At 47.2% G+C, this 25,596-nt stretch overlaps 1 protein-coding gene across 4 annotated transcripts in view; it reads right to left on the bottom strand.

The window, feature by feature from the left end:
* Positions 1 to 25,596, bottom strand: part of LOC134355076 (choline transporter-like protein 5) — a 202,401-nt gene that overhangs the window by 46,632 nt on the left and 130,173 nt on the right. For all 4 annotated transcript variants that reach the window (XM_063064811.1, XM_063064810.1, XM_063064814.1 and 1 more), the window contains 4 exons: positions 20,789 to 20,872; positions 14,976 to 15,088; positions 5,685 to 5,816; positions 293 to 392 (listed from right to left, as the gene is read on the bottom strand). In XM_063064811.1, the coding sequence (XP_062920881.1) occupies positions 293 to 392; positions 5,685 to 5,816; positions 14,976 to 15,088; positions 20,789 to 20,872 (429 nt within the window). The remainder of the gene's footprint in view (positions 1 to 292; positions 393 to 5,684; positions 5,817 to 14,975; positions 15,089 to 20,788; positions 20,873 to 25,596) is intronic.

Raw genomic sequence — 25,596 nt, 5'->3', positions numbered from 1 at the left:
TGCATCTAGTTGCACCACAATTGTCCCATCCTGAACTCTATCACTCCGGTTACCATGCCCCTGTCAAATTAGTTTAAACACTCTCCCACAGCCCCAGCATACCTACCTGCAGGATATTGAACCCGCTTGGGTTCACGTGCAATCTGCCCTTTTTTGAAGAGCTCATACCTTCCCCAGAAGAGGCCCTGCCTACCTGTGACACCACCTTCAAAGTATTAAGTGTTAAGGAGCAGAGAGTAAAGCATTAAGTTGACATAAAAACTGCGATCTCCAACAATACACAGCCACTTACTTGCTCCCTTCCCTGAGGAGTGCAATTGCAATACTAATTCTTTTCCGTAAGAAAATCAGCATGAGGATGACGATGACTTCCAGGATGCACAGCACGATCACTGAAAAACAGAGGCATTGCATTTCAGGGAGGACAGAGTGAGAGGTGACTCCATACTGCCTGTTTACAGCCACCAGGATAGAGACATCGCAGCCGGGGAGGGGAGCACCATGGTGCAGCATTTGGCATTTGGGCTAGAGTTGGTGCTGTCCACCACACGCCCCCCACCCCCCCCCACCAGTTCACTCGCTCAACAGATCTATGGACTGAGAGTCTGGAGTATTTATGCATTTATATTTTGTGTGATTGTATTTTACTGATATCCTATATGTGCTTGCTATTTTGCATGTACGAGCACTAGGCCTCAAGCCACAGTGTTGCCTGTTTACATTAGCCAGGGAGAAGCACTGGGGTGGTGAGGCATGACACCCAGGCCAGAGTCAGTGCTGCTCTCCCAGTTTTCGCTTGGTAGAAGCTCTGTTGTGGTTGTCTGCAGATTTCAGCAGCATTGGATGGCTTGAGTTTGGTCGCTTTTATCAAGTGTATCTTTCTCTCTTATATGTGCTGTGTGTGACTGTTGGCACCGTGTTTTACACCTCGACTCTAGAGTAACACTGTCTCGTTTTGCGGTAGTAATGAGTATTCATCTGTGGTTGAATGACAATTAAACTTGGATTGAATTGGATAGAGCTGTACAAGATGACAAGAGGCATAGGATCAAGCAGATAGTCAGAGATTTTTTTTCCAGGGCGGAAGTGGCTAATACAAGTCTTCCACTGCATTTCCACAGGGACTGGAGTTATGGGTAGCACAGTCGTGTAGCAGTTGAATTTATAGCTCCAGCAATCGGGTTCGGTTCCCACCGCTGTCTGTAAGTCGTTTGTACGTTCTCCCCGTGACCATGTAGGTTTCCTCCGGGTGCTCCTGTTTCCTCCCAAAGACAGATGGGTCAGGCTAGTAAGTCAGACAAGCTATGTTGGTGCCAGAAGCACAGCGACACTTGTGGGCTGCCCCAACACAATCCCCACTGATTTGATTTGATGAAAACAATGCATTTCATTGTATATTTCGATGTACATGTGACAAATAAAGCTAATCTGTCTCTTTTCTGTCCTGTAGCCAATATTCTCTTTAGGATAGTCTCTTTGTCCACTTGTGGCTGGGTAATTGAAGAGTCAGCATTTCTACCTTTCAGCCCTAGAAACTTTCCACTAGTGGTGAAGAGATGCATTCTCTCGAGACGAGCTCATATCTCACTTTAGCTTTGTGGAGTGAATTTCTGTCTTCCTAATCTCAAATTAAATGCCATGAGTGATGGGAGCACCAACTACCAGATTGTAGTAAAGACCCCTCTGCTTTGCTGATCTCCCTGAGGGAAGGAGATTTGTGGTTGGGCTTGTGAGTGACTCTATTTCCAGCAATAGGGTGTACGGGGTGTCAGGGAGGGGTAGCACCTCTGGTGGGGGAACATGTCGTGTCCTTTTCAAGGCGGTTAGTCCACCTTTGGTCCCCACCTGGCACTCAGCTCTCACCTGTGGCTCCCCGTAGCTGTTTGCATGCGACAGCGGCCACACCCCGGGCAACGGCTTCGACAAGCTGGCTAAACCAGGTGAGGGTAGCTGACGGGTCTCAGACCCTCGGTGAGATAGGGAGTTGTCTATCCCAGCATATGAAGACAGTCTCCGGTGGATTGAGCGGACGAGACCAATGGAAGGTCCAACGGTCAAGAAGGCGGTCTCTGTAAGCGTCGTGGAACATGTAGAGCAGGACAAGACACAGAAGACGTCCTGGTCATCCACTGCGCCTAGTCCCATCTCCAGCCATCTCGACTCTGTCTTGCCACTGGATCCAGATGGGAATTGGGAAGAGAGAGTGAGGTTGACGCTGCGCAACTCTCCCTCACTTAAATCCAAACCACACGCTAGTCTTGACACCACCAATAATGGTGACGAGGTCCTCATCGACGTCGACAATGGACGAACACACAAAAAAAAAATTTCCAGCAAACACATCAAGAGCAAAAAGAGTTGCACATTAGACCTCAGACTTGCCAGGGATGCACAGATCACATACAGGGAGTTCCACTCTCACTGGCCTTGGAGTGGTCTACTTGGTGGTATCATGGGATGAGGATCTGAGCCAGTAATACAGTGTCACCGAGCAACATGTGCCAGTGTCCAGTAGCTGACAGAGGTGTAGGTGTTTCTGTGTCCAGTGGCTGACAGAGGTTTAGGCGTTTCTGTGTCCAGTGGCTAACAGAGGTTTAGGTGTTTCTGTGTCCAGTGGCTGACAGAGGTGTAGGTGTTTCTGTGTCCAGTGGCTGACAGAGGTTTAGGTGTTTCTGTGTCCAGTGGCTGACAGAGGTGTAGGTGTTTCTGTGTCCAGTGGCTGACAGAGGTTTAGGTGTTTCTGTGTCCAGTGGCTGACAGAGGTTTAGGTGTTTCTGTGTCCAGTGGCTGACAGAGGTTTAGGTGTTTCTGTGTCCAGTGGCTGACAAGGTTTAGGTGTTTCTGTGTCCAGTGGCTGACAAGGTTTAGGTGTTTCTGTGTCTAGTGGAAGCAGCTCCAGTGGCAGGAAGCCCAACCCCTTAGTCCAAACCACACTCCCAACCAGAAACTACCATTCCCCACCAACACCTCCAATGTCTACACCTCAAGCCCAATGCTCCAACCTGGTCCTTCAATACCCCATGCTACCCTATCCCAACCCATCCCCAATACCCCAGATACCCTATCCCAAACCACCTCCAATACCTTAACCCATACCCAAAACTCAACCCAACCAATCCCCACCTCAACCCCAATACCCCAAACTATCCCCTATAACACATCCCATCCACCATACCCTGTCTCAACCTTAATACCCCAATCTATTTTCCAATGTTTCCTCCCAACCTATCTCTGATACCTCAACCCATCCCAAATACCCTATCCCAACTTATCTCCAAAACCTTATCCCATACCTAAAACCCAACCCAACCCATCCCCAATACCCCACCTTAACTCCAATAAACTATACTATCTCCAATAGCACATCCCATCCCTAATATCCCATCTCAACCCTAATCAGTTTATTTTTCAATGATTCCTCCCAATCTATCTCCAATACCTAAACCTCTCCCAAATACCCTATCCTAACCCATTCCCATATTCCAACCCAAATCCAATACCACATCTGAACTCGATCCTGAAACCCCACCCTCTATATTCAAACTCAACCTCCAATTTCTCACCTTATCCTTTGATATCCTATCACAGCCCATCTCCAACGTCTCAATACATCCATATACCCCATCCCAACCAGTCCCCGACATCTCCTTCCAACTCATCCACAATATCCCAATCAATTCCCAATGCACCATCCCACCAAAACCTTGCAACTCTAATCCTAATACCCAAACCTATCCCTGAAATCCCATCCATTCAATACCACAGCTTCCCATACCCCAACCCAGTTTCCAGAATTCCATAAAACCATCTCCCAGTGCATCCATCCAGCCCAGTTATAGTGAAGAGTTTGGGCTGTGTGTAATGGCAGTCACATTGTAGAGGTGGGTTAGAATTCACTGGGGCTTGGGTACTGCACATGAATCATTATGCCATAACCTAATACAGTGGACTCCAGTTAATTTGTCCATTGGTTAATCAAGGAGCCACTTATTTGGGGCAACTCTTAACATACAAAAACTGATTGAGAAAATGTCCAGAGTTCCTTCATTTATTTGGGACACTATGCCACTTAATTGGGGCAGGAGAATGTTGTTTTTGAATCGCATCAGTCCTGTGCACTTGTTAGACACTACATTGTGCTTAAAGCAAACAGCTTTTAAATAGTGTCAGTGTGTATTTGTATTCAAAAAGCAGGAATTTTTGTCACGGATAGCTAGTGGAAATAAGCAGTGAGACAATTTTGCTAACTGTGGTTTCAAGTATTCAGGCTTGGAGATGCCAGGAGCAACCGGGAAAGGAAATGAAACAATTTCATTCCTTCAACTAGTTAGGAGTTATGAAGAATTTGAAGGTATCAACAATCATCTTGAATGTTACAATGAAAATTATTTGGAGGATCCAATCATTGATAGAAGCAAAGTTAAGATGCCGCTAAATGGTGGCTCCTTTGCTTTCATCTTCGGAAACAGCTCTACTTCCATCTTTAATACCTTTATTTTTCCCTTTCAGGGTTCTTTTGAAGACCCTGACCTGGAGTCACACGCTGACTTTGGTTCTTTGCGGGAATGGGACCCGTTCTCGGGGTTGCAGGACTGGCCGTTGTTCAGCACGCCAAGGGTTCAGCCTGAGAGTCCGGCTCGAATTTGGAAGCCTAGGATCTCAGGGCTTTGGAGACAGGCAGATCCAGGGTCAGTGTCATGGCAGGAGACCCCTGTGTCATCGGGGGAGTTGGAATACCTACGGCTGTGTGCCCGGAGGCCTGAGATCTTTGCGATCTTTGGGAACAGAGCTCAGAAAAAGCAACGTAATGGACTTCTAACATCGTAAACCAGCAAGTTGTTTGTTATGTCTCCCCGCTCACTGGGAAAAATAGAGACACCTCCTTCTCCCCTATTAGGAAAGAGAGAGAAACTGTGGTATGTCGAATGCCGGGTGAAACGTGAAGTCTTTGGGGTTACTGCGAGTCTGTGTCTTTGCTGTTGCTTTGCTCACGTGTGAGTGTGCGGGGGCCGTGCCGATACATGCTTCTTTTTTTGTTGGTGGGGGAGGGGCAATCGTTGCTCGCTGCCACTTACACGCAGGAGGGAGGGGACTTTGGGGTTTTCACGTTTAACTGTCATTTATTCTTTGGGGCACTCCTCTGTTTTCGTGGATGTTGGAGAAGAAAAAGCATTTCAGGATGTATATTGTATACATCTCTCTGGCATTGAATTGGACGTTTGAACCTTTGATGGCACTGCGTGAAAGCAGTCCGCTATCTGCACTGGGTGTCTGAACTGACTTTATTCATTGTGTACACCGGATGAATTCCTTCGTCATTATCTGTTAGAAACTAATACATAGCTTGGTAGTGTTCTAACTTGTTCTGTATTTCATTGAAATACATAATTTGTTACAGTTGGTCTTATACCTTATTAACTATTTCCAGCTAATTGGGGCAGCTGATTAATTAGGCCAAAATGCACTGGTGCCAATGTGTCCCAATCATCCAGAACCCACTGTCCTTCCAGTGGACAGAGCCTCTATCATCCGTAAAAGGTGACCAGCTGCCAATCCACCCAAAACCGACGTCTACACCCTCTGCCAGCGCACCCCAATGGCCCTCACCCATTTCCCAGGGCCCAAACCCCCAGAGGCTGCCCTTCCTCACTCTGGGCCCTCGATGAGGAGGGAGGCAGACTTACTGAAGGCAAGCCAGGTCTGTCTGAGCTGCAAGTAGACCCTCAGGTCAGTCTGGAAGCCAATGTCGGAGATGGGGATGTCGCTGCCGGGCTTCCCCTTCAGGCTGCTGTATTCCCAGTAGCAATGCCAGATCCCTGAGACAGTGAGGAAACACAGGTTTAGACAGCAGGCAGAGAAACCCATCACAGCGGGAAGCCTCAGCAACACAGAGATAGAGGAATGCGTCGGGCTGGGCAGCGGACAACGTGAGGGGTTGGGTAGCCTGAGGTAGTACAGCAAAGATAGAAAGATAGCATGGACAGGAGACTAGCTGACTGGCAGGAGGCAAAGAGTGGGAATAAAGGCAGCCAGTTACTAGGCCTCTGTCTTGGGGCCGCTTCAGTAGTGGATGACACTAATGAGGACGATGGAATTTATGGCTTTGTGGCTAAACTTTGCAGACGATATAAAGGTAAGTGGAGGGGCAGGTAGTGTTGAGGGAGCAGGGAGTCTGCAGAAGGACTTAGACAGATTGGGAGAATGGGTAAAGAAGTGGCAGATGGAATATAGTGCAGGGAGGTGTATGGTCATACACTTTGGTAGGAGGAATAAAGGTGTAGGCACCATTGTGGGCTGAAGGTCCCGCTGTACTGTTCTATTAAGTATTTTAACACTGAGACAGCGTAGATGTGGAGAGGATGTTTTCCACAGTTGTGGAGTCTGGACCAGAGGGAACAACCTCGGAATCGAGGGATGTCCATTTAGAACAGAGGTGAGAAGGAATTTCTTTAGCCAGAGGGTAGTGAATCTGTGGAATTCATTGCTAAGGACGGCTGTGGAGGCCAAGTCATTGGGTATACTTAAAGCAGACATTGATAGGTTCTCAATTAGTCAGGCCGTCAAAGGTTATGGGGAGAAGGCAGGAGACTTGGGATGACAAGGATAATAAATCATCCATGATGGAATGGCTGATCAGACTCGATGGGCTGAATAGTCTAATTCTACTCCTATGCCTTATGGTATTATAGACATGGGGAGAGTGGAGAACAGGAAACTAGAGGTAGATGGTCAATCACGATCAACATGAGTGATAGGACAGACTCGAAGGGCTGAATGTCCCACAACCAGCCACACTATACGGCTCAGCTGACACGCTCGCAGTTCTCTACCCAGTGAAAACTGACTTGCTTTCCTCCATGACAGCCCCTAACCCCAGTCCTGATGACTTGAAACATTAACCACTCCTCCGTTCGCAGACATCAGTGTGCTTCGCTCTGACAGTAGCCCGAGTCAGGGTGGGTCCCTGGTTGCTGGAGCTGAGGGACGCATGCCACAGAAGGCACTGCTCTCTCCTTCCCTGTCCGCCCGGCTCCCTTTGCTGCAAGACTGGCTATGGGCCACCAAGCCGGAGCAGTTGCCAGCAGCCCTGCCCACCTGCTCACACCTCCAGGCACAATCTGCCACCCCCACCATATTTCACAAGCTCTCGCCTTCCGACCGCAGGAAGCTGCAGGCAGGGGTGTTGAAACCAGCTCCAGCACTGTGCCACAGTCTGTTCCTCTTTCAACTCAGGCAGACATCACCCAGGAAAGGTGCCGGTAAAACGGATGTTACTGAACGGGGGGGCAGGACACCGATGGAATCACACAGCTCAGGGAGAGAACATTCAGCCCGTTCTGTCAGTGCTGGTTGTTTTACTGTTCCCACAGCATGGCAGAGCAGTGGTTAGTCTAGTGCTTTACAGCCACAGCGACTGGGGTGCAATTCCCAGCGCTGAGATTGTATGTTCCCCTGATGACCAGGTGGGTTTCCTCGGGGTCCTCCCACACACAAAAGATGTACAGGTTGGGGTTAGTAAGTTGTGGGCATGCTACTGGTGCTAGAAAGGTAGTGAACCCTGTAGAATTTTCTCTACTTCTGCATAAATATGACCTAAAATGTGATCAGATCTTCACGCAAGTCCTAAAACTAGACAAAGAGAGCCCAATTAAATAAATAACACGAAAACATTATACTTGTTCATTTACTTAGTGAGGAAAATGATCTAATACTACACGTATCTGTTGGGAAAAGTATGTGAGCCTCTGGGGTAATGCCTTTTACGAAAGCTATTTGGAGTCAGGTGTTCCAATCAATGAAATGAGATTGGAGGTGTGGGTTCTTCTCGTAAAAGATCTGTTTATGTGCACCATGCCTCGATCAAAATGACTTTCAGAGGACCTTAGAAGATTTATAGAGATGCATGAAGTTAGAAAAGGCTACAAAAACATTTCTAAAGACCCTAGTGTTCATCAGTCCACAGTAAGAGAAATTGTCTCCAAACGGAGGAAATTCAGTACTGTTGCTACTCTCCCTCGGAGTGGCTGTCCTGCAAAGATTACATCAAGAGCACAACATGCAATGCTGAAGGAGGTGAAAAAGAGCCCAAGGGTAACAGCAAAAGATCTCTAGAACTTGCTAAAGTCTCTGTTCAATAAGAAAAACACTGAACAAAAGTGGTGTTCATGGAAGGACACCACGAAGGGAACCGCTGCTCTCCAAAAATAAACATTGCTGCATGTCTCAAGTTTGCAAAAGACCACCTGGATGTTCCACAGTGCTTCTGGGATAAAGTTCTGTGGACAGATGAGACAAAAGTTGAACTTTTTGGCAGAAAATCACATTGCTATGTTTGGAGGGAAAAGGGCACTGCACACCAACACCAAAACCTCATCCCAACTGTGAAGCACGGTGGAAGGAGCATCATGGTTTGGGGCTGTTTTGCTGCCTCAGGGCCTGGACAGCTTGCAATCATTGAGGGAACAATGAATTCAAAATTATATTAAGACATTTCACAGGAGAACGTCAGGGTAGCAGTCTGTCACCTGAAGCTTAATAGAAGTTGGATAATGCACCAAGACAAGAGTGAATCTACAACAGAATGGTTTAAAAAGAAGAAAATTTGTGTTTTGGAATGGCTGAGCCAAAGTCCTGACCTTAATCCTATAGAAATGTAGAAGGAACTGAAGTAAGAAGTTCATGCAAGAAAGTCCACCAACATCCCAGAGTTGAAGCAGTTTTGAAAGGCCTAAAATTCCGCCAAGCTGATGTGCAGGACTGATCAACAGTTACTGGAAAAGTTGGTTGAAGTTATTGCTGCACAAGGGGTCACACCACTTACTGAAAGCAAAGGTTCACATACTTTTTCCAACAAATACATGTAATACTGGATCATTTTTCTCAATAAATAAATGAACAAGTATAATGATTTTTGTGTTATTTATTTAATTGGTTCTCTTTATCTAGTTGTAGGACTTGCATGAAGACCTGATCACATTTAGGTCATACTTATGCAGGAATAGAGGAAATTCTACAGGGTTCACAAACTCTGCAACAGGATCCTCGACTTCCTAACTGGAAGATCACAATCTGTGCAGGTTGGAAATAACATCTCTACCTCGCTGACAATCATCCCTGGCGCGCCTCTGGAATGTGTGCTTAGCCCACTGCTCCACTCTCTCTACGCCCATGACTGTGTGGCTAGGAACAGCTCAAATGTGTAGGTGATACAAGGATTGTTGGCAGAATTTCAGATGGTCACGAAAGGGCATACGGGAGCGAGATACATCAGCTAGTTGAGTAGTGTCACAGCAACAACCTGGCACTCAATGTCAGTAAGATCAAAGAACTGATTGTGGTCTCCAGAAAGGATAAGATGAGGGAACACACACCACTCCTCATAGAGGGATCAGAAGTGGAGAGAGTGAACAACTTCAAGTTCCTGGGTATCAATACCTCTGAGGATCTATCCTGGGCCCAACATATCGATGCAGCTACAAAGAAGGCGCAACAGCGGCTGTATTTCATTGAGGTGATTTGGTCTGTCACTAAAGAAAGAAACTGCAGAGGGCTGTAAATCTAGTCAGCTCCATCTTGAATACTAGCCTACAAAGTACCCAGGACATCTTCAAGGAGCAGCGTCTCAGAAAGGCAGCGTCCATTATTAAGGACCTCCAGCACCCAGGACATGCCCTTTTCTCACTGTTACCATCAGGTAGGAGGTACAGAAGCCTGAAGGCACACACACAGCGATTCAGGAACAGCTTCTTCCCTCTGCCATCCAATTCCTAAATGGACATTGAACCCATGAGCATTACCTCACTTTTATATATCTATTATTTCTGTTTTTGCATGATTTTTAATCTATTCAGTATAAGTATACTGTAATTTATTTATTTTCTCTTCCATACTATGTATTACATTGAACTGCTGCTGCTAAGTTAACGAATTTCATGACACATGTCAGTGATAATAAACTTGATTCTGATAAAGATACTCGCAAATGTCTACAGACACGCTGTGGAGAGCATTCCAACTGGCTGCACTACCGTCTGGTATTGGGGGGGTGGATCACTGCACAGGATTGAAATAAGCTACAGAAAGTTGTAAACTCAGTCAGCTCCATCATGGGCACGAGTCTCCCCAGAATCCAGGACATCTTCAAGGAGTAGATGCCTCAAAAAACAGCATCCATCATCAAGGACCCCCATCACCCAGGACATGCTACCATCATTGCTACCATCAGGAAGGAGGTATAGGAGCCTGAAGACACACAATGAATGGGTCAGGAACAGCTTCTTCCCCTCTACCATCCAATTTCTGATTGGACAGTGAACCCATAAACATTTTATGTATTGCATTGTATCACTGCTGCAAAGACAAATTTCATGACATACACTAGTGATGTTAAATCTGATTCTGAAGCTGAAGTATAACATGGGGGCAAAATTGAGAAGTGTTAAATTTGAATGCACTCAGAATACGGAATCAGGTCGGAGATCTGGTAGCGCAGTTAGAAACTGGCAGGTATGATGTTGTGGGCATCACTGAGCCGTGGCTGAAAGTAGATTATAGCTGGGACCTTCACGTTCAAGGCTACACATTGTATCAAAAGTTCATGCAGGTAGGCAGAGGGCTGGCTTTGGTGGTAAAACATGAAATCAAATCCTTAGAAAGAGGTAACATAGGATCAGAAGATGCAGAATCCTTGTAGGTAGAGTTAAGAAATTGCAAGAGTAAAGATCCTGATGAGAACTATATACAAGCCTCCAAATAACAGCCAGGGTGGGCAAGATAAATTACAACGGGACATAGAAAAGGCATGCAAAAAGTGCAATGTTACAATAATCAAGGGGGATTTCAATACACAGGTAGATTGGGAAAATCAGGTTGGTGCTGGATCCCAAGAGAGGGAATTTGTAGAACGTTCACGAGATGGCTTTTTAGAGCAGTTGGTGGTTGAGGCCACTAAAGGAATGGCAATTTTGTATTGGGTGTTGTATAATGAACCAGGTTTCATTAGGGAGCTTAAGGTAAAGGAACCCTTGTAAGACAGGCAGGAATCATAATATAATAGGATTTGCCATGAAATTTGAGAAGGGGAAACTAAAGTCCATAAGACCATAAGATCATAAGATACAGGAGCAGGTTTAGACCATTTGGTCTATCTAGTCTGCTCTGCCATTTCATCACAGCTGATCCATTTTTCCTATCTGCCCCACTCTCCTGCCTTCACCCCATATCCCTTCATGCCCTGACCACTCACGAATCTATCAACTTCCTCCTGAAGGTAATATAAAGACCTGGCCCTCATATCTGTCTGTGGCAACAGATTCCACAGATTCAACACTCTCTGGCTAAAGAAATTCTTCTTCATCTCCGTTCTAAAAGGACGCCTTTCTATTCTGATGCTGTGTCCTCTGGTCTCAGACTCACCCACTATATGTTGAGGATGTTCTACGAGTCTGTGGTGGCCACTGCTATCATGTTTGCTGTTGTGTGCTGGGGCAGCAGGCTGAGGGTAGCAGACACCAACAGAATCAACAAACTCATTCGTAAGGCCAGTGATGTTGTGGGGATGGAACTGGACTCTCTGATGGTGGTGTCTGAAAAGAGGATGCTGTCTAAGTTGCATGCCATCTTGGACAACGTCTCCCATCCACTACATAATGTACTGGTTGGGCACAGGAGTACATTCAGCCAGAGACTCATTCCACCGAGATGCAACACTGAGCGTCATAGGAAGTCATTCCTGCCTGTGGCCATCAAACTTTACAACTCCTCCCTTGGAGGGTCAGACACTCTGAGCCAATAGGCTGGTCCTAGACTTATTTCATAATTTACATATTACTATTTAACTATTTATGGTTTTATTACTATTTATTATTTATGGTGCAACTGTAACGAAAACCAATTTCCCCCGGGATCAATAAAGTATGACTATGACTATGACTATAGGAAATATCCTCTTCATATCCACGCTGTCGAGGCCTTTCATTTGATAGGTTTCATTGAGCTCACTCCTCATTCTTCTGAATTCGAGTGAATACAGGCCCTGAGCCATCACATACTCTTCATAAGACAACCCATTCAATCCTGAAATCATTTTTATGAACCTCGTTTGAAGCTTCTCCAATTCCAGCACATCCTTTCTACGATAAGGGACCCAAACCCTCCTGAAATGAATGCTAACATCGCATTCGCCACAGACTCAACCTGCAAATCAACCTTTAGGGAATCTTGCACCTCAGTTGTATCAGTTTTACAGTGGAGCAAAGGGAATCGCAGAGGTAAGAGAGATGAGCTAGCCAAAGTTGATTGGAAGACGACACCAGCAGAGATGACAGCATAGCAGGAATGGCTGGAGTTTCTGGGGACAATTCGGAATAGATACATCTCAAAGATGAAAAAGTATTCTAAAAGGAGGATGAAGCAACCATTGGTGACAATGGAAATCAAAGACAGCATAAAAGCAAAGCATAGGGCATACATTATAGCAAAAATGAGTGGCAAACTAGAGGATTGGGAAGCTTTTAATAACCAACAGAAGGCAACTTAAAAAGCCATAAGGAGAGAAAACATGAAGTATGAAGGGAAGTTAGCCAATAATATAAAAGTGGATACCATAAGTTTTTCATGAGAGGGAGAGGGAGAGGGAGGGAGAGAGAGACAGAGATAAGAGAGTTGAGAGTGGATATTGGACGGCTGGAAAATAATGCTAGAGAAGGAGAAATGGAGGACAAAAATTGGCAGAACTTCAAAGATTCAAAATCCCTCAGAATAGATGAGGAGGAATTTCTTTAGCCAGAGGTTGATAAATTTGTGCATTTCATTGGCTTTGACTATATTTAAGGTGGAGGTTGATAGGTTCATGATTAGTCAGGGTGTCCTTCCCTCCCACGTAGTCCTATATATTTCTATCATTAAAGTGCCTATCTAAGAACTCGTACATGCCTCTAATATATCTGCCTTTACCACCACAACAAGCAGCACATTCTATGCACCCACCACTCTCGGACATTCCCTCAAACATCCCTCCAATCACCTTGTTTAGTCATTTCCGCCCTGGGAAAACATTCTCTCTGTCCACTCAATCTATCTTACCAACCTTGCACATCTCACTCAAGTCACTTCTCATCCTCCTTCACTGCAAAGAGAAAAGCCCCAGTTCACTCAACCTTTCCTCATAAGACATGCTCACTAATCCAGGCAGCGTCCTGGTGAATCTCCTCTGCACCTTCTCTAAAGCTTCCACATTCTTCCTTTAAGAGCAGCCCAGAACTGAATACAATACTCCGTGCGGTCGAACCAGAATTTTATAGAACTGTAACATTACCTTAGGGCTTATGTAATTAATTCCCTGACTAATGAAGGCCAACTCTACACTCCCTCTTAACCACACTTGGACTGCAACTTTCAGGGACCTGAGGACGTGGACTCAGGTTCCCTTTGTTCCTGCACATTGCCAAGAACCCTGCCATTAACCCTGTACTCCACCTTCAAGATCGACCTACCAAAGTGAATCACTTCACACTTTTCCAGGTTGAACTCTATCTGCCATTTTTCAGCCCAGCTCTATTTCCCATTAATGTCCCATTGTAACCTACAACAATCTCCTACACTATCCAAAGACCATCAACCTTTGTGCCATCTACATAGACATGATAGACGTTTATAACATTATAAGAGGCACAGGCAGAGTTGACAGTTAGTCTTATTCCCTGAGTTGAAATGCCAAATAGACCATAAGGTACAGGGGCAGAATTAGGCCATTCAGCCCATCGAGTCTGCTCCATCAGGGCTGATTTACTATCTCTCTCACCCCATTCTAGGTCTGCTTGCATTTACTCTATCTATGCCTCATAATTCTCCTCTCATTCTCCTACGCTCTAGGGAATAAAAGTCCTAACCTATTCGACCTTTTCCTATAACTCAGATCCTCAAGCCCTGGTAACATGCTTGTAAATTTTCTCTGCACTCTTTCAATTTTATTTACATCTTTCCTGTAGGTAGGTGACCATAACTGCACACAATACTCCAAATTAGGCTTTGCCAGTGTCTTACACAAATTCAACATAACACTCCAACTCCTACACTCAGTACATTGATTTCTGAAAGCCAATATGCCAGAGTAACCCTATCCACCTGTGACATCACTTTTAAAGAATTATGGATCTGTATTCCCAGATCCCTTTATATTTTTCTCCTTGCTGAATTTAACTGGGAGGTCAGCATTACCACTCTCCATCCCAGCTCTCCAAGGGGTGACACATACACAATGTATTGAGTACTCATCCAGAATCACAGGAGCTGCCTGTCCACCCCGGAACCCGAGGCTCAGACCCACCCACAGGCCCTCCTTGGGTATTCTGGTTCCACATTCCAAAGACCTACGAGCCGCCCAGCACAATGCTCATGGATTTGATTTCACTGTATGTTTCAATGTACATGTGATAAATAAAGCTAATCTTTAAGAGAAGAAGCTTCAATCACACTCCTGACTTTTGCCCTGGGTATTGGCGATGACCCCTGGGTGTTGGGAGGTGAGTCATTCCCCACAGGAGCACCAAACCCTGACCTGCTGTGTGAACCCAAAGGTCAGTCCGATAAAAACACAACACACACACACACACACACACACACACACACACACACACACACATGCACACAAACACCCGCGCGCACACACACCCACACCCGCGCGCACACACACACCCACACACACGCGCACACACACCCACACACACGCGCACACACACACACCCACACCCGCACGCACACACACACATCCGCACGCGCGCACACACATCCACACGCGCACACACACACCCACACACATGCGCACACACACACATCTGCACGCGCGCACACACACACACCCACACACATGCGCGCACACACACCCACACCCGCGCGCGCACACACACACACCCACACCCGCGCGCACACACACACATCCGCACGCGCGCGCACGTGTTGCTCACAGCGAGACTCACCATAGCCAATCACCGCGATCACCCCGAAGATGACGAACCAGAAGAGAATGCCGGCGGTGAACCGTAGCAAGAGGATGAAGAACAAACTGACGATCATGGTGATGACCAGGCCACTGGGGACAAACACAGAGAGGTGACATTAAACCTAGCCTTACTAAATGTTAGGTCTTTGGCTGGCAAATCACTTCTAATTAATGACTTAATTATCAGGCAGAGCCCTGATTTTACATTTCTAACAGAGATTGGGCTGGACCAAAACAACGGTGTAGGAGTTCTCATTGAATCAGCTCCTCCTAATTTAATTTTGTAAATCAGACCAGGATAAAGAAACGAGGGGGAGGAATAGGCGGTCTGTTTAAAATTCTTATCAGTGTAAGCAGATATCACCAGGAACATTCGCATCTTTTCAATATCTTGCTCTTTAGTTGAAATCCTTCCATCATGCTTTATTTTTAACTGTACAGGCCACCAACTTATTGTGCAACCTTTTTTGATGACTTCGCTGAACTACTGTCCATTGCTTGCATTGGTTTTGACTGGGTAGTCACTATTGGTGACTTTAATATTCATGCTGATAACCCCAAGCCCGGTAGTGCTAATGAACTGTTCTGCAGCCGAGACAATGATGGACTGATACAGCATGTGACAGGGCCCACACACAGAAAGGGCCACACCCTTGACCTACTCATCTCCAAATGTCTTAACACCTCTGAGGTTGTGATAACCAATTGTTGCTCTTTCAGATCATTTCTGTGTTTTCTTTAAAATTACGGTCTCTAATCACTAATGCTCAAACAGAGGTAATCACAAAATGGTCTATCACTGAAAAGACGGAGGTATTTTTCACACAGACCTTTCCTCCCACACCTGCCTTTTCTCCGGCCTCTGTCAATGATCTCGCAGACCATGTCAACTCTAAAATTACAGATGTCATTGATGCAATCGCCCCTTCAAAATTAAATGCAGTTTCTGGGAAGGAAAAAGCACCATGGAGAAACACCTCGCTGGTTAAACTCCAAAAACAAGTGTTGAAAAGCTGAACACACAAAAAATGCTGGTGAACGCAGCAGGCCAGGCAGCATCTCTGGGAAGAGGTAGTCGATGTTTCAGGCCGAGACCCTTCGTCAGGGCTCACTGAAAGAAGAGCTAGTAACAGATTTGAAAGTGGGAGGGGGAGGTGGAAATCCAAAATGATAGGAGAAGACAGGAGGGGGGGGGGAATGGAGCCAAGAGCTGGACAGGTGATTGGTGAAAGGGATATGAGAGGATCATGGAACAGGAGGCCCAGGGAGAAGGAAAAGGGGGAGGGGGGGACCCAGAGGATGGGCAAGGGGTATAGTCAGAGGGACAGAGGGAGAAAAGGAGAGAGAGAAAAAGAATGTGTATGTATGTGTGTGTGTATATATATATATATATATATATATATATATATATATATATATATATAATAAATAATGGATGGGGTACGAGGGGGAGGTGGGGCATTAACGGAAGTTAGGGAAGTCAATGTTCATGCCATCAGGTTCATATACTCCTCCTGATTCTTGATTCCTAAACATTAGGGAAGCTTCTTTCTTCCTCTTATAAGACTATAAGATATAGGAGCAAAAGTAGGCCATTCGGCCCATCGAACCTGCACCGCCATTCAGTCATGGGCTGATCCAATTCTTCCAGTCATACCCTCTCCCCTGCCTTCTCCCCATACCCTTTGATGCCCTGGCTAATCAAGTACCCATCTATCTCTGCCTTAAATATTCCCAATGACTTGGCCTCCACAGCTGCTTGTGGCAACAAATTCCACAGATTTACCACCCTCTGACTAAAGTAATTTCTCCGCATCTCAGTTCTAAAAGGACATCCTTCAATTCTGAAGTCGTGCCCTCTTGTCCTAGAATCCCCAACCATGGGAAATAACTTTGCCATATCTAATCTGTTCAGGCCTTTTAACATTCAGAATGTTTCTATGATATACCCCCTCATTCTCCTGAACTCCAGGGAATACAGCCCAAGAGCTGCCAGACGTTCCTCATACAGTAACCCTTTCATTCCTGGAATCATTTTCATGAATCTTCTCTGAACCCTCTCAATGTCAGTATATCCTTTCTAAAATAAGGAGCCCAAAACTGCACACAATACTCCAAGTATGGTCTTACGAGTGCCTTATAAAGCCTCAACATCATATCGCTGCTCTTATATTCTATAACTCCAGAAATGAATACCAACATTACATTCGCCTTCTTCACAACAGACTTAACCTAGAGGTTAACCTTTAGGGTATCTTGCACAAGGACTCCCAAGTCCCTTTGCATCTCTGCATTTTGAATTCTCTCCCCATCTAAGTAATAGTCACAAATCCATTAATAACATAGTCTAAATCATTGACATACATTGTAAAAAGCAGTGGTCCCAACTCCGACCCTTGTGGAACTCCATTGGTAACCAGCAGCCAGCCACGATAGGATCCTTTTATTCCCACTCTGGTTTCTGTCGACCAGCCAATGCTCCATTCATGTGAGTAACCTCCCTGTAATTTCATGGGCTCTTATCTTGCTAAGCAGCCTCATGTGCAGTACCTTGTCAAAGGCCTTCTGAAAATCCAAGTTCACCACGTCTACTGCATCTCCTTTGTCTACCCTACTTGAAATTTCCTCAAAGAATTACAATAGGTTTGGCCAGGACGATTTTCCTTTCAGGAAACCATGCTGGCTCTGGCCTATCTTGTCATGTGCCTCCAGGTACTCTGTAATCTCATCCCTAACAATCAATTCCAACAATTTCCCAACCACTGATATCAGGCTAACATCTATAGTCTATAGTTTCCTTTCTCCCACCCTTCTTAAATAGCGGAGTAACATTTGCAATTTTCCAGTCATCCGGTACAATGCCAGACTCTATTGATTCTTGAAAGATCATTGTTAATGCCTCTGTAATCTCTCCAGCTACTTCCTTCAGAACCCGAGGGTGCATTCCATCAGGTCCAGGAGATTTATCCACCCTCAGACCATTAAGCTTCCTGAGCATCTTGACGAGATGCCACACATCTCTTATCAACCACGGTTCCTCCACCCTTCTATGCTTTCCCAGCCGCAACTTCCATATTTCCATTGTGCATTTCCCAAGTACATTATTCCCAGTTTATTCTTCCAGGTTCCCAATAGCATCATAATTCTCACTCCCCCAATTAAATACTTTCCCATACTGTCTGCTCCTATACCCATCCAAGGATCTGGTAATAATCAGGGAGTTGTGGTTACTTCCTCCAAAATGTTCCCCACTGAGAGATCTGACACCTGACCTGGTTCATTGCCTTGCTCCAGATCCAGTATGGCCACTCCTTTAGTCATCCTGTCTACATTTGTATCAGCAATCTTTCCTGGACACACCTAGGCGAGCAAATTCCATCACATCTAAACTTCTTGCGCTGAGCAGGTGCCAATCAATATTAGGGAAGCTAAAGTCCCCCACGACAACCACCCCGCAGCTTTACAAAATCTGCCTCCTGTTCTGTTCCTCAGTGTCTCTGTGGTTATTGGGAGATTCTGTAGGATACTCCCAACAGAGTGATTCCAGTTTCCACCTTCCATCTGCACTGACTCAGTAGATAACCACTCCATGACGTCCTCCCCTTCTGCAACTGTGATATTATCCCTCACTAGCAATGCCACTCCCCCACCTCTTCCACATTCCTCCCTGTCCTTTAACCCAAAACATACAAGAGCTATTCCTGCCATTGTGACAGACAAGTCTCCATAATGGCCACAACGTCGCAGTTCCATATACTGACCCACGCTCTATGTTCATTACCCTTCTTCCCGATACTTTTTGGCCACTGTTCACAGAAGTCCCCCATTGTGTCCATAGACACTGTGTGCACCAACTCTACCCCACCCACAGTGTGACCCTCCCTCAGTACCACTCCTCCCACAGTGTGACCCTCCCTCAGTACCACCCCTCCCACAGTGTGACCCTCCATCAGTACCACCCCTCCCACAGTGTGACCCTCCCTCAGTACCACCCCTCCCACAGTGTGACGCTCCCTCAGTACCTGCTCTCTCACAGTGTGACCCTCCCTCAGTACCATCCCTCCCACAGTGTGACGCTCCCTCAGTGTGACCCTCCCTCAGTACCACCCCTCCCACAGTGTGACTCTCCCTCAGTACCACCCCTCCCACAGTGTGACCCTCCCTCAGTACCACCCCTCCATAGTGTGACCCTCCCTCAGTACCACCCCTCCCACAGTGTGAACCTCCCTCAGTACCACCCCTCCCACAGTGTGACCCTCCCTCAGTACCACCCCTCTCACAGCGGGAACCTCCCTCAGTACCACCCCTCCCACAGTGTGACCCTCCCTCAGTACCACCCCTCCATAGTGTGACCCTCCCTCAGTACCACCCCTCCCACAGTGTGACTCTCCCTCAGTACCACCCCTCCCAAAGTGTGACCCTCCCTCAGTACCACCCCTCCCACAGTGTGACCCTCCCTCAGTACCACCCCTCCCACAGTGTGACTCTCCCTCAGTACCACCCCTCTCAGTGTGAACCTCCCTCAGTACCACCCCTCCCACAGTGTGACCCTCCCTCAGTACCACCCCTCCATAGTGTGACCCTCCCTCAGTACCACCCCTCCCACAGTGTGACTCTCCCTCAGTACCACCCCTCCCAAAGTGTGACCCTCCCACAGTACCACCCCTCCCACAGTGTGACCCTCCCTCAGTACCACCCCTCCCACAGTGTGACTCTCCCTCAGTACCACCCCTCTCACAGTGTGAACCTCCCTCAGTACCACCCCTCCCACAGTGTGACCCTCCCTCAGTACCACCCCTCCATAGTGTGACCCTCCCTCAGTACCACCCCTCCCACAGTGTGACTCTCCCTCAGTACCACCCCTCCACAGTGTGACTCTCCCTCAGTACCACCCCTCCCACAGTGTGACCCTCCCTCAGTACCACCCCTCTCACAGTGTGAACCTCCCTCAGTACCACCCCTCCCACAGTGTGACCCTCCCTCAGTACCACCCCTCTCACAGTGTGACCCTCCCTCAGTACCACCCCTCCCACAGTGTGACCCTCCCTCAGTACCACCCCTCCCACAGTGTGACCCTCCCTCAGTACCACCCCCCCCACAGTGTGACCCTCCCTCAGTACCACCCCTCCCACAGTGTGACCCTCCCTCAGTACCACCCCTCCTACAGTGTGACCCTCCCTCAGTACCACCCCTCTCACAGTGTGAACCTCCCTCAGTACCACCCCTCCCACAGTGTGACCCTCCCTCAGTACCGCCCCTCCCACAGTGTGACCCTCCCTCAGTACCACCCCTCACACAGTGTGAACCTCCCTCAGTACCACCCCTCCCACAGTGTGACCCTCCCTCAGTACCACCCCTCTCACAGTGTGAACCTCCCTCAGTACCACCCCTCCCACAGTGTGACCCTCCCTCAGTACCGCCCCTCCCACAGTGTGACCCTCCCTCAGTACCACCCCTCTCACAGTGTGAACCTCCCTCAGTACCACCCCTCCCACAGTGTGACCCTCCCTCAGTACCACCCCTCCTACAGTGTGACCCTCCCTCAGTACCACCCCTCTCACAGTGTGAACCTCCCTCAGTACCACCCCTCTCACAGTGTGAACCTCCCTCAGTACCACCCCTCCATAGCGTGTCCCCACCTTGGGAAGATTCTGGAATTATTCTGGCATCCCTGGAGTGGAAGCTGAAATTTGATCTGGGATTCTTGCTGCTGAATCCGGAGCAGAGAGCCTGGTTTAACCCACTCTGCGGAGACACAACAATGTCTTGTCCTATCTGGCCAGTACTCACATCAAAATCCAGAACCAAGAGTTGGTGTAGTCCTCAAATATCTTCATCCCAACCTCCCGAGCGTCAAGCACGTAATTTATTCCCCTGTAATGGACGGAAGGTGGGTTACATTTCTCACTCAATACCAGGCTAAACGTTAGGTAGATAGCATGATCAGTTCAGGGTGAGAGGTGTGGGTTAATAACGTCTCCGTGTGGAAAGCACAGCATTAGAAGTGGTTGAAGCAAGATTACAGACAGCAGCAGTGTACAGACCCTCAACTTTCCTTTAATTCACTCCCTTTCTGATGCTGCTCAGTGGGTAACTGTGCGAGGGACACGTCACCAACCGAAATGCACAGTTCAGAGTACATGTACTTTGAACTTTAAACTTCTGTCTAACCTGCCCCTCTCATAGTGCAGCATCCGTCCCTCAGTATCACCCCTCCCACAGTGTGACCCTCCTTCAGTACCACCCCTCCCTCAGTGTGACTCTCCCTCAGTATCACCCCTCCCACAGTGTGACCCTCCTTCAGTATCACCCCTCCCACAGGTTGACACTCCCTCAGTATCACCCCTCCCACAGGTTGACTCTCCCTCAGTAACACCCCCCCAGAGTGTGACCCTCCCTCAGTACCACCCCCCCAGAGTGTGACCCTCCCTCAGTACCACCCCCCCAGAGTGTGACCCTCACTCAGTACCACCCCTCCCACAGTGTGACCCTCCCTCAGTACCACCCCCCCAGAGTGTGACCCTCCCTCAGTACCACCCCTCCCACAGGTTGACACTCCCTCAGTAACACCCCTCCCACAGTGTGACCCTACTTCAGTACCACCCCTCCCACAGAGTGACCCTCCCTCAGTATCACCCCCCCACAGTGTGACCCTACTTCAGTACCACCCCTCCCACAGTGTGACTCTCCCTCAGTACCACCCCCCCCACAGTGTGACCCTCCTTCAGTACCACCCCCCCCACAGTGTGACCCTCCCTCAGTACCACCCCTCTCACAGTGTGACCCTCCCTCAGTACCACCCCCCCAGAGTGTGACCCTCACTCAGTACCACCCCTCCATAGTGTGACCCTCCCTCAGTATCACCCCCCCACAGTGTGACCCTCCCTCAGTATCACCCCCCCACAGTGTGACCCTACTTCAGTACCACCCCTCCCTCAGTGTGACTCTCCCTCAGTACCACCCCTCCCACAGTGTGACCCTCCCTCAGTACCACGCCTCCCACATTGTGACGCTCCCTCAGTGTGACCCTCCTTCAGTACCACCCCTCCCACAGTGTGACCCTCCCTCAGTACCACCCCTCCCACAGTGTGACTCTCCCTCAGTACCACCCCTCCCACAGTGTGACCTTCCCTCAGTACCACCCCTCCCACAGTGTGACCCTCCCTCAGTATCACCCCCCCACAGTGTGACCCTACTTCAGTACCACCCCTCCCTCAGTGTGACTCTCCCTCAGTACCACCCCTCCCACAGTGTGACCCTCCCTCAGTACCACGCCTCCCACATTGTGACGCTCCCTCAGTGTGACCCTCCTTCAGTACCACCCCTCCCACAGTGTGACCCTCCCTCAGTACCACCCCTCCCACAGTGTGACTCTCCCTCAGTACCACCCCTCCCACAGTGTGACCCTCCCTCAGTACCACCCCTCCCACAGTGTGACTCTCTGTACTGCTCCCGTGGCTGTTAGTGTGATGCCAATAGGCCAACAAATCTGTCCTAAGTAAGCTTCCACCAAATTCAGTCTTGCAGTGATCGGATATCTGCCCCTGCAGATCAAAGGGCTCCTGCCTCTAAGCTCTGTGACACCCACAGTGCAGATGTGGGCAATGTCTATAAACCCCAGCACTGCTATGATCTCTTGTTGTGAGTCAGTTTGAACCGCAGCTGATTAGTCGTTAAGGAATTAATGCCTCCCTGGGGAAGTGCCAACAGTGTGCAGGAAGGCCGGGTTAGTCCAAGGGTTCCAACGCTGAGGGCAGCCGTGACCAGAAAATGGCATTAGCATTGCAGCAGCTGTGGAGCACGTTGAGGCTTGTGAAAGTCCCTACGCAAATGTAAACCTTCCCCTTCTCCCGCAGTCAGCGCCCCACCACATACTCTCCCCATATCCCCTTTCTCAGTCGCTATCCAATTCTGATAGTTCTCCGTCTGGTATGGGGGGCGGGGGAGGGATGCGCTGCACAGGATCAGAAAAACTTGCAGAGAGTTGTAAATAGCCAGCTCAGTCATGGGTTCTAGCCTCCCCAGCATCGAGGACACCTTCAAAAGACAGCACCCATCACCCAGTACCCTCTTCTCATTTCTACCACTGAGGAGCTACAGGAGCCTGAAGACACACACTCAATGTTGCAGGAACAGCTTCTTCCCCTCTGCCATCAGATTTCTGAATGAACTATGAGCCACGATCCCTACCTCACTATATTTTTTAATGCTCTCCTTTTACACTCCTCCTTTAAGTTTTTAATATATATTTCTTATTGTAATTTAGTTTTTTATTGTTACGTATTGCACTGTATCGCTGCCTCGAAACAACAAACTTCATGACGAAAACCTAATCATGATTCACTGAACACACTGTCTTGCACTGCTTACTGAATTTATTTTTATATATATATTTCATATTGTAATTTATAGATGTACCATTAGAACAGTGCAATGTACTGGTGCCACAAAACAACAAATTTCACACCGTGTGCCAGAGATTCTGATTCTGATTTCAATTCTCTCTGCACTGATATAACACCGTAAGACCATGGGATATCGGAACAGAATTAGGCTCCACAATTTCATCATGGCTGATCCAATTTTCCTTCTCAGCCCCAATCTCCAGCCTTCTTCATGCCCTGACCAATCAAGAATCTATCAACGTCTGCCCTAAATATACATAAAGTGTTTGCCTCCACAGCTGCCTGTGGCAAAGAATTCCTCAGATCCACCAGTCTCTGGCTGAAGAAATTCTTCCTCATCTCTGTTCTAAAGGAACTACACTCTATTCAGAGGTTGTGTCCTCTGGTTGTAGTTTCTCCCACCATAGGAAACGTCTTCTCCACATCCACTCAGTCAAGGCCTTTCATCTTTTGATAGGTTTCAATAAGGTCACCCTTCATTCTTCTGAATCCCAGTGAATACAGGCCCAGAGCCATCAAATGCTCTTCATATGACAAGCCACTTAATCCTGGAATCATTTTCATGCCCCTTCACCTATCTTCATATTGTCTGCAAACCTTTCAACAAAGCCATCAATTCCATCACCCAAATCATTGACATATAATATAAAAAGAATTGGTCCTAACACAGATCCCTGTGGAGCACCACTAGTCACCTGCAGCCAGACAGCCAGAAAAAGACCCCACTCTTCACCTCCTGCCAATCAGCCACTGCTTTATCCATGCTACAATCTTACCTTTAATACCATAGGCTCATTGCTTGTTCAGAAGCCTCATGTGTGACACCTTATCAAAAGCCTTCTGAAAATCCAAGTACAAAACATCAACCAATTTTCCTTTGTTTATCCTGCTTGCTACTTCTTCAAAGAATTGCAACAGATTTGTCAGGCGATATTTTCTCTTGGGGAAACCATGTCTCTTTTATTATGTGCCTCCAAGTGCCATGAGACCTCATCCGTATTAATCGTCTCCAACATATTCCCAACCACTGAGTTCAGACTAACTAGCCTAGAGTTTCCTTTCTTCTTCCTTGCTCCCTTCTTGAAGAGTAAAGTGACATTTGTAATTTTCCAGTCATCTAGAACTATTCCAGAATCTAGAGATTCTTCAAAGATCATTACTAATGCCTCCACGATCTCTTCAGCCATCTCTTTCATAACTCTGGGGTGTACACCATCTTGTCCAGGTGACTTATCTACCTTCAAACGTTTTCAGTTTCCCAAGAACCTTCTCTCTAGTTATGGTAACTTCACACACATCATGATGTCTGACACCCAGAACTTCTACCAAACTGCTAGTGTCTTTCACTGTGAGGCTGAAGCAAAATACGTATTCAGTTCATCTGCTATTTCATTGTTTCCCATTAGTACCTCTCCAGCATCATTTTCCAGGAGTCCAATAGCCACTCTCATCTCTCTTTTATACTGTATGTATCCAGAGAAACTTTTGGTATCCTCTTTACTACTTTGACTAGCTTACCTTTCTATTCTACCTTTACATTTTTCATGACCTTTTTAGTTGCCTTTTGTTGGTATCTGAAAGCTTCCCAATTCTCTAACTTCCCACTAATTTTTTCTCTATTATATGCCCTCTATTTGGCTTTTATGTTGGCGTTGACTTGTCCTGTTAGCCATGGTTGTGCCATCTTTCCTTTAGAATACTTCTTCCTCTTTGGGATGTTTGTATCCTGTTCCTTCCGAATGGCTTCCAGTAATTCCCATCAGCTCTATGTGGCTATGTGGCTCTGCCATCATCCCTGCCAGTGTTCTTTTCCAATCAATTCTGACTAACTCCTCTCTCATGCATCTGTAATTCCCTTTACTCCACTGTAATACTGACACATCTGATTTGAGCTTCTCCTCAAATTTCAGGATGAATTTGATCATATTATGATCACTTACTCCTAAGGGTTCTTTACCTTAAGCTCTCTAATCAATTCTGGTCCACTTCCCAACACCCGATCCAGAATAGCTGATCCTCTTGTAAGCTCAACCATGAGCTGCTCTAAAAAGCCATTTCGTTGGCACTATAGAAATTCTCCATCCTGTAATCCAGCATGAACCTGATTTTCCCAATCTACCTACATGTTGGAGACTATTGTAACATTGCCCTTTTGGCATACATTTTCTATCTCCCATTGTAAATTGTAGGCCA

The sequence above is a fragment of the Mobula hypostoma genome, chromosome 12, assembly GCF_963921235.1.
Source record: "Mobula hypostoma chromosome 12, sMobHyp1.1, whole genome shotgun sequence".
Classification (NCBI taxonomy): Eukaryota; Metazoa; Chordata; class Chondrichthyes; order Myliobatiformes; family Myliobatidae; genus Mobula; species Mobula hypostoma.
This window is presented reverse-complemented; position numbering and strand designations above follow the sequence as displayed.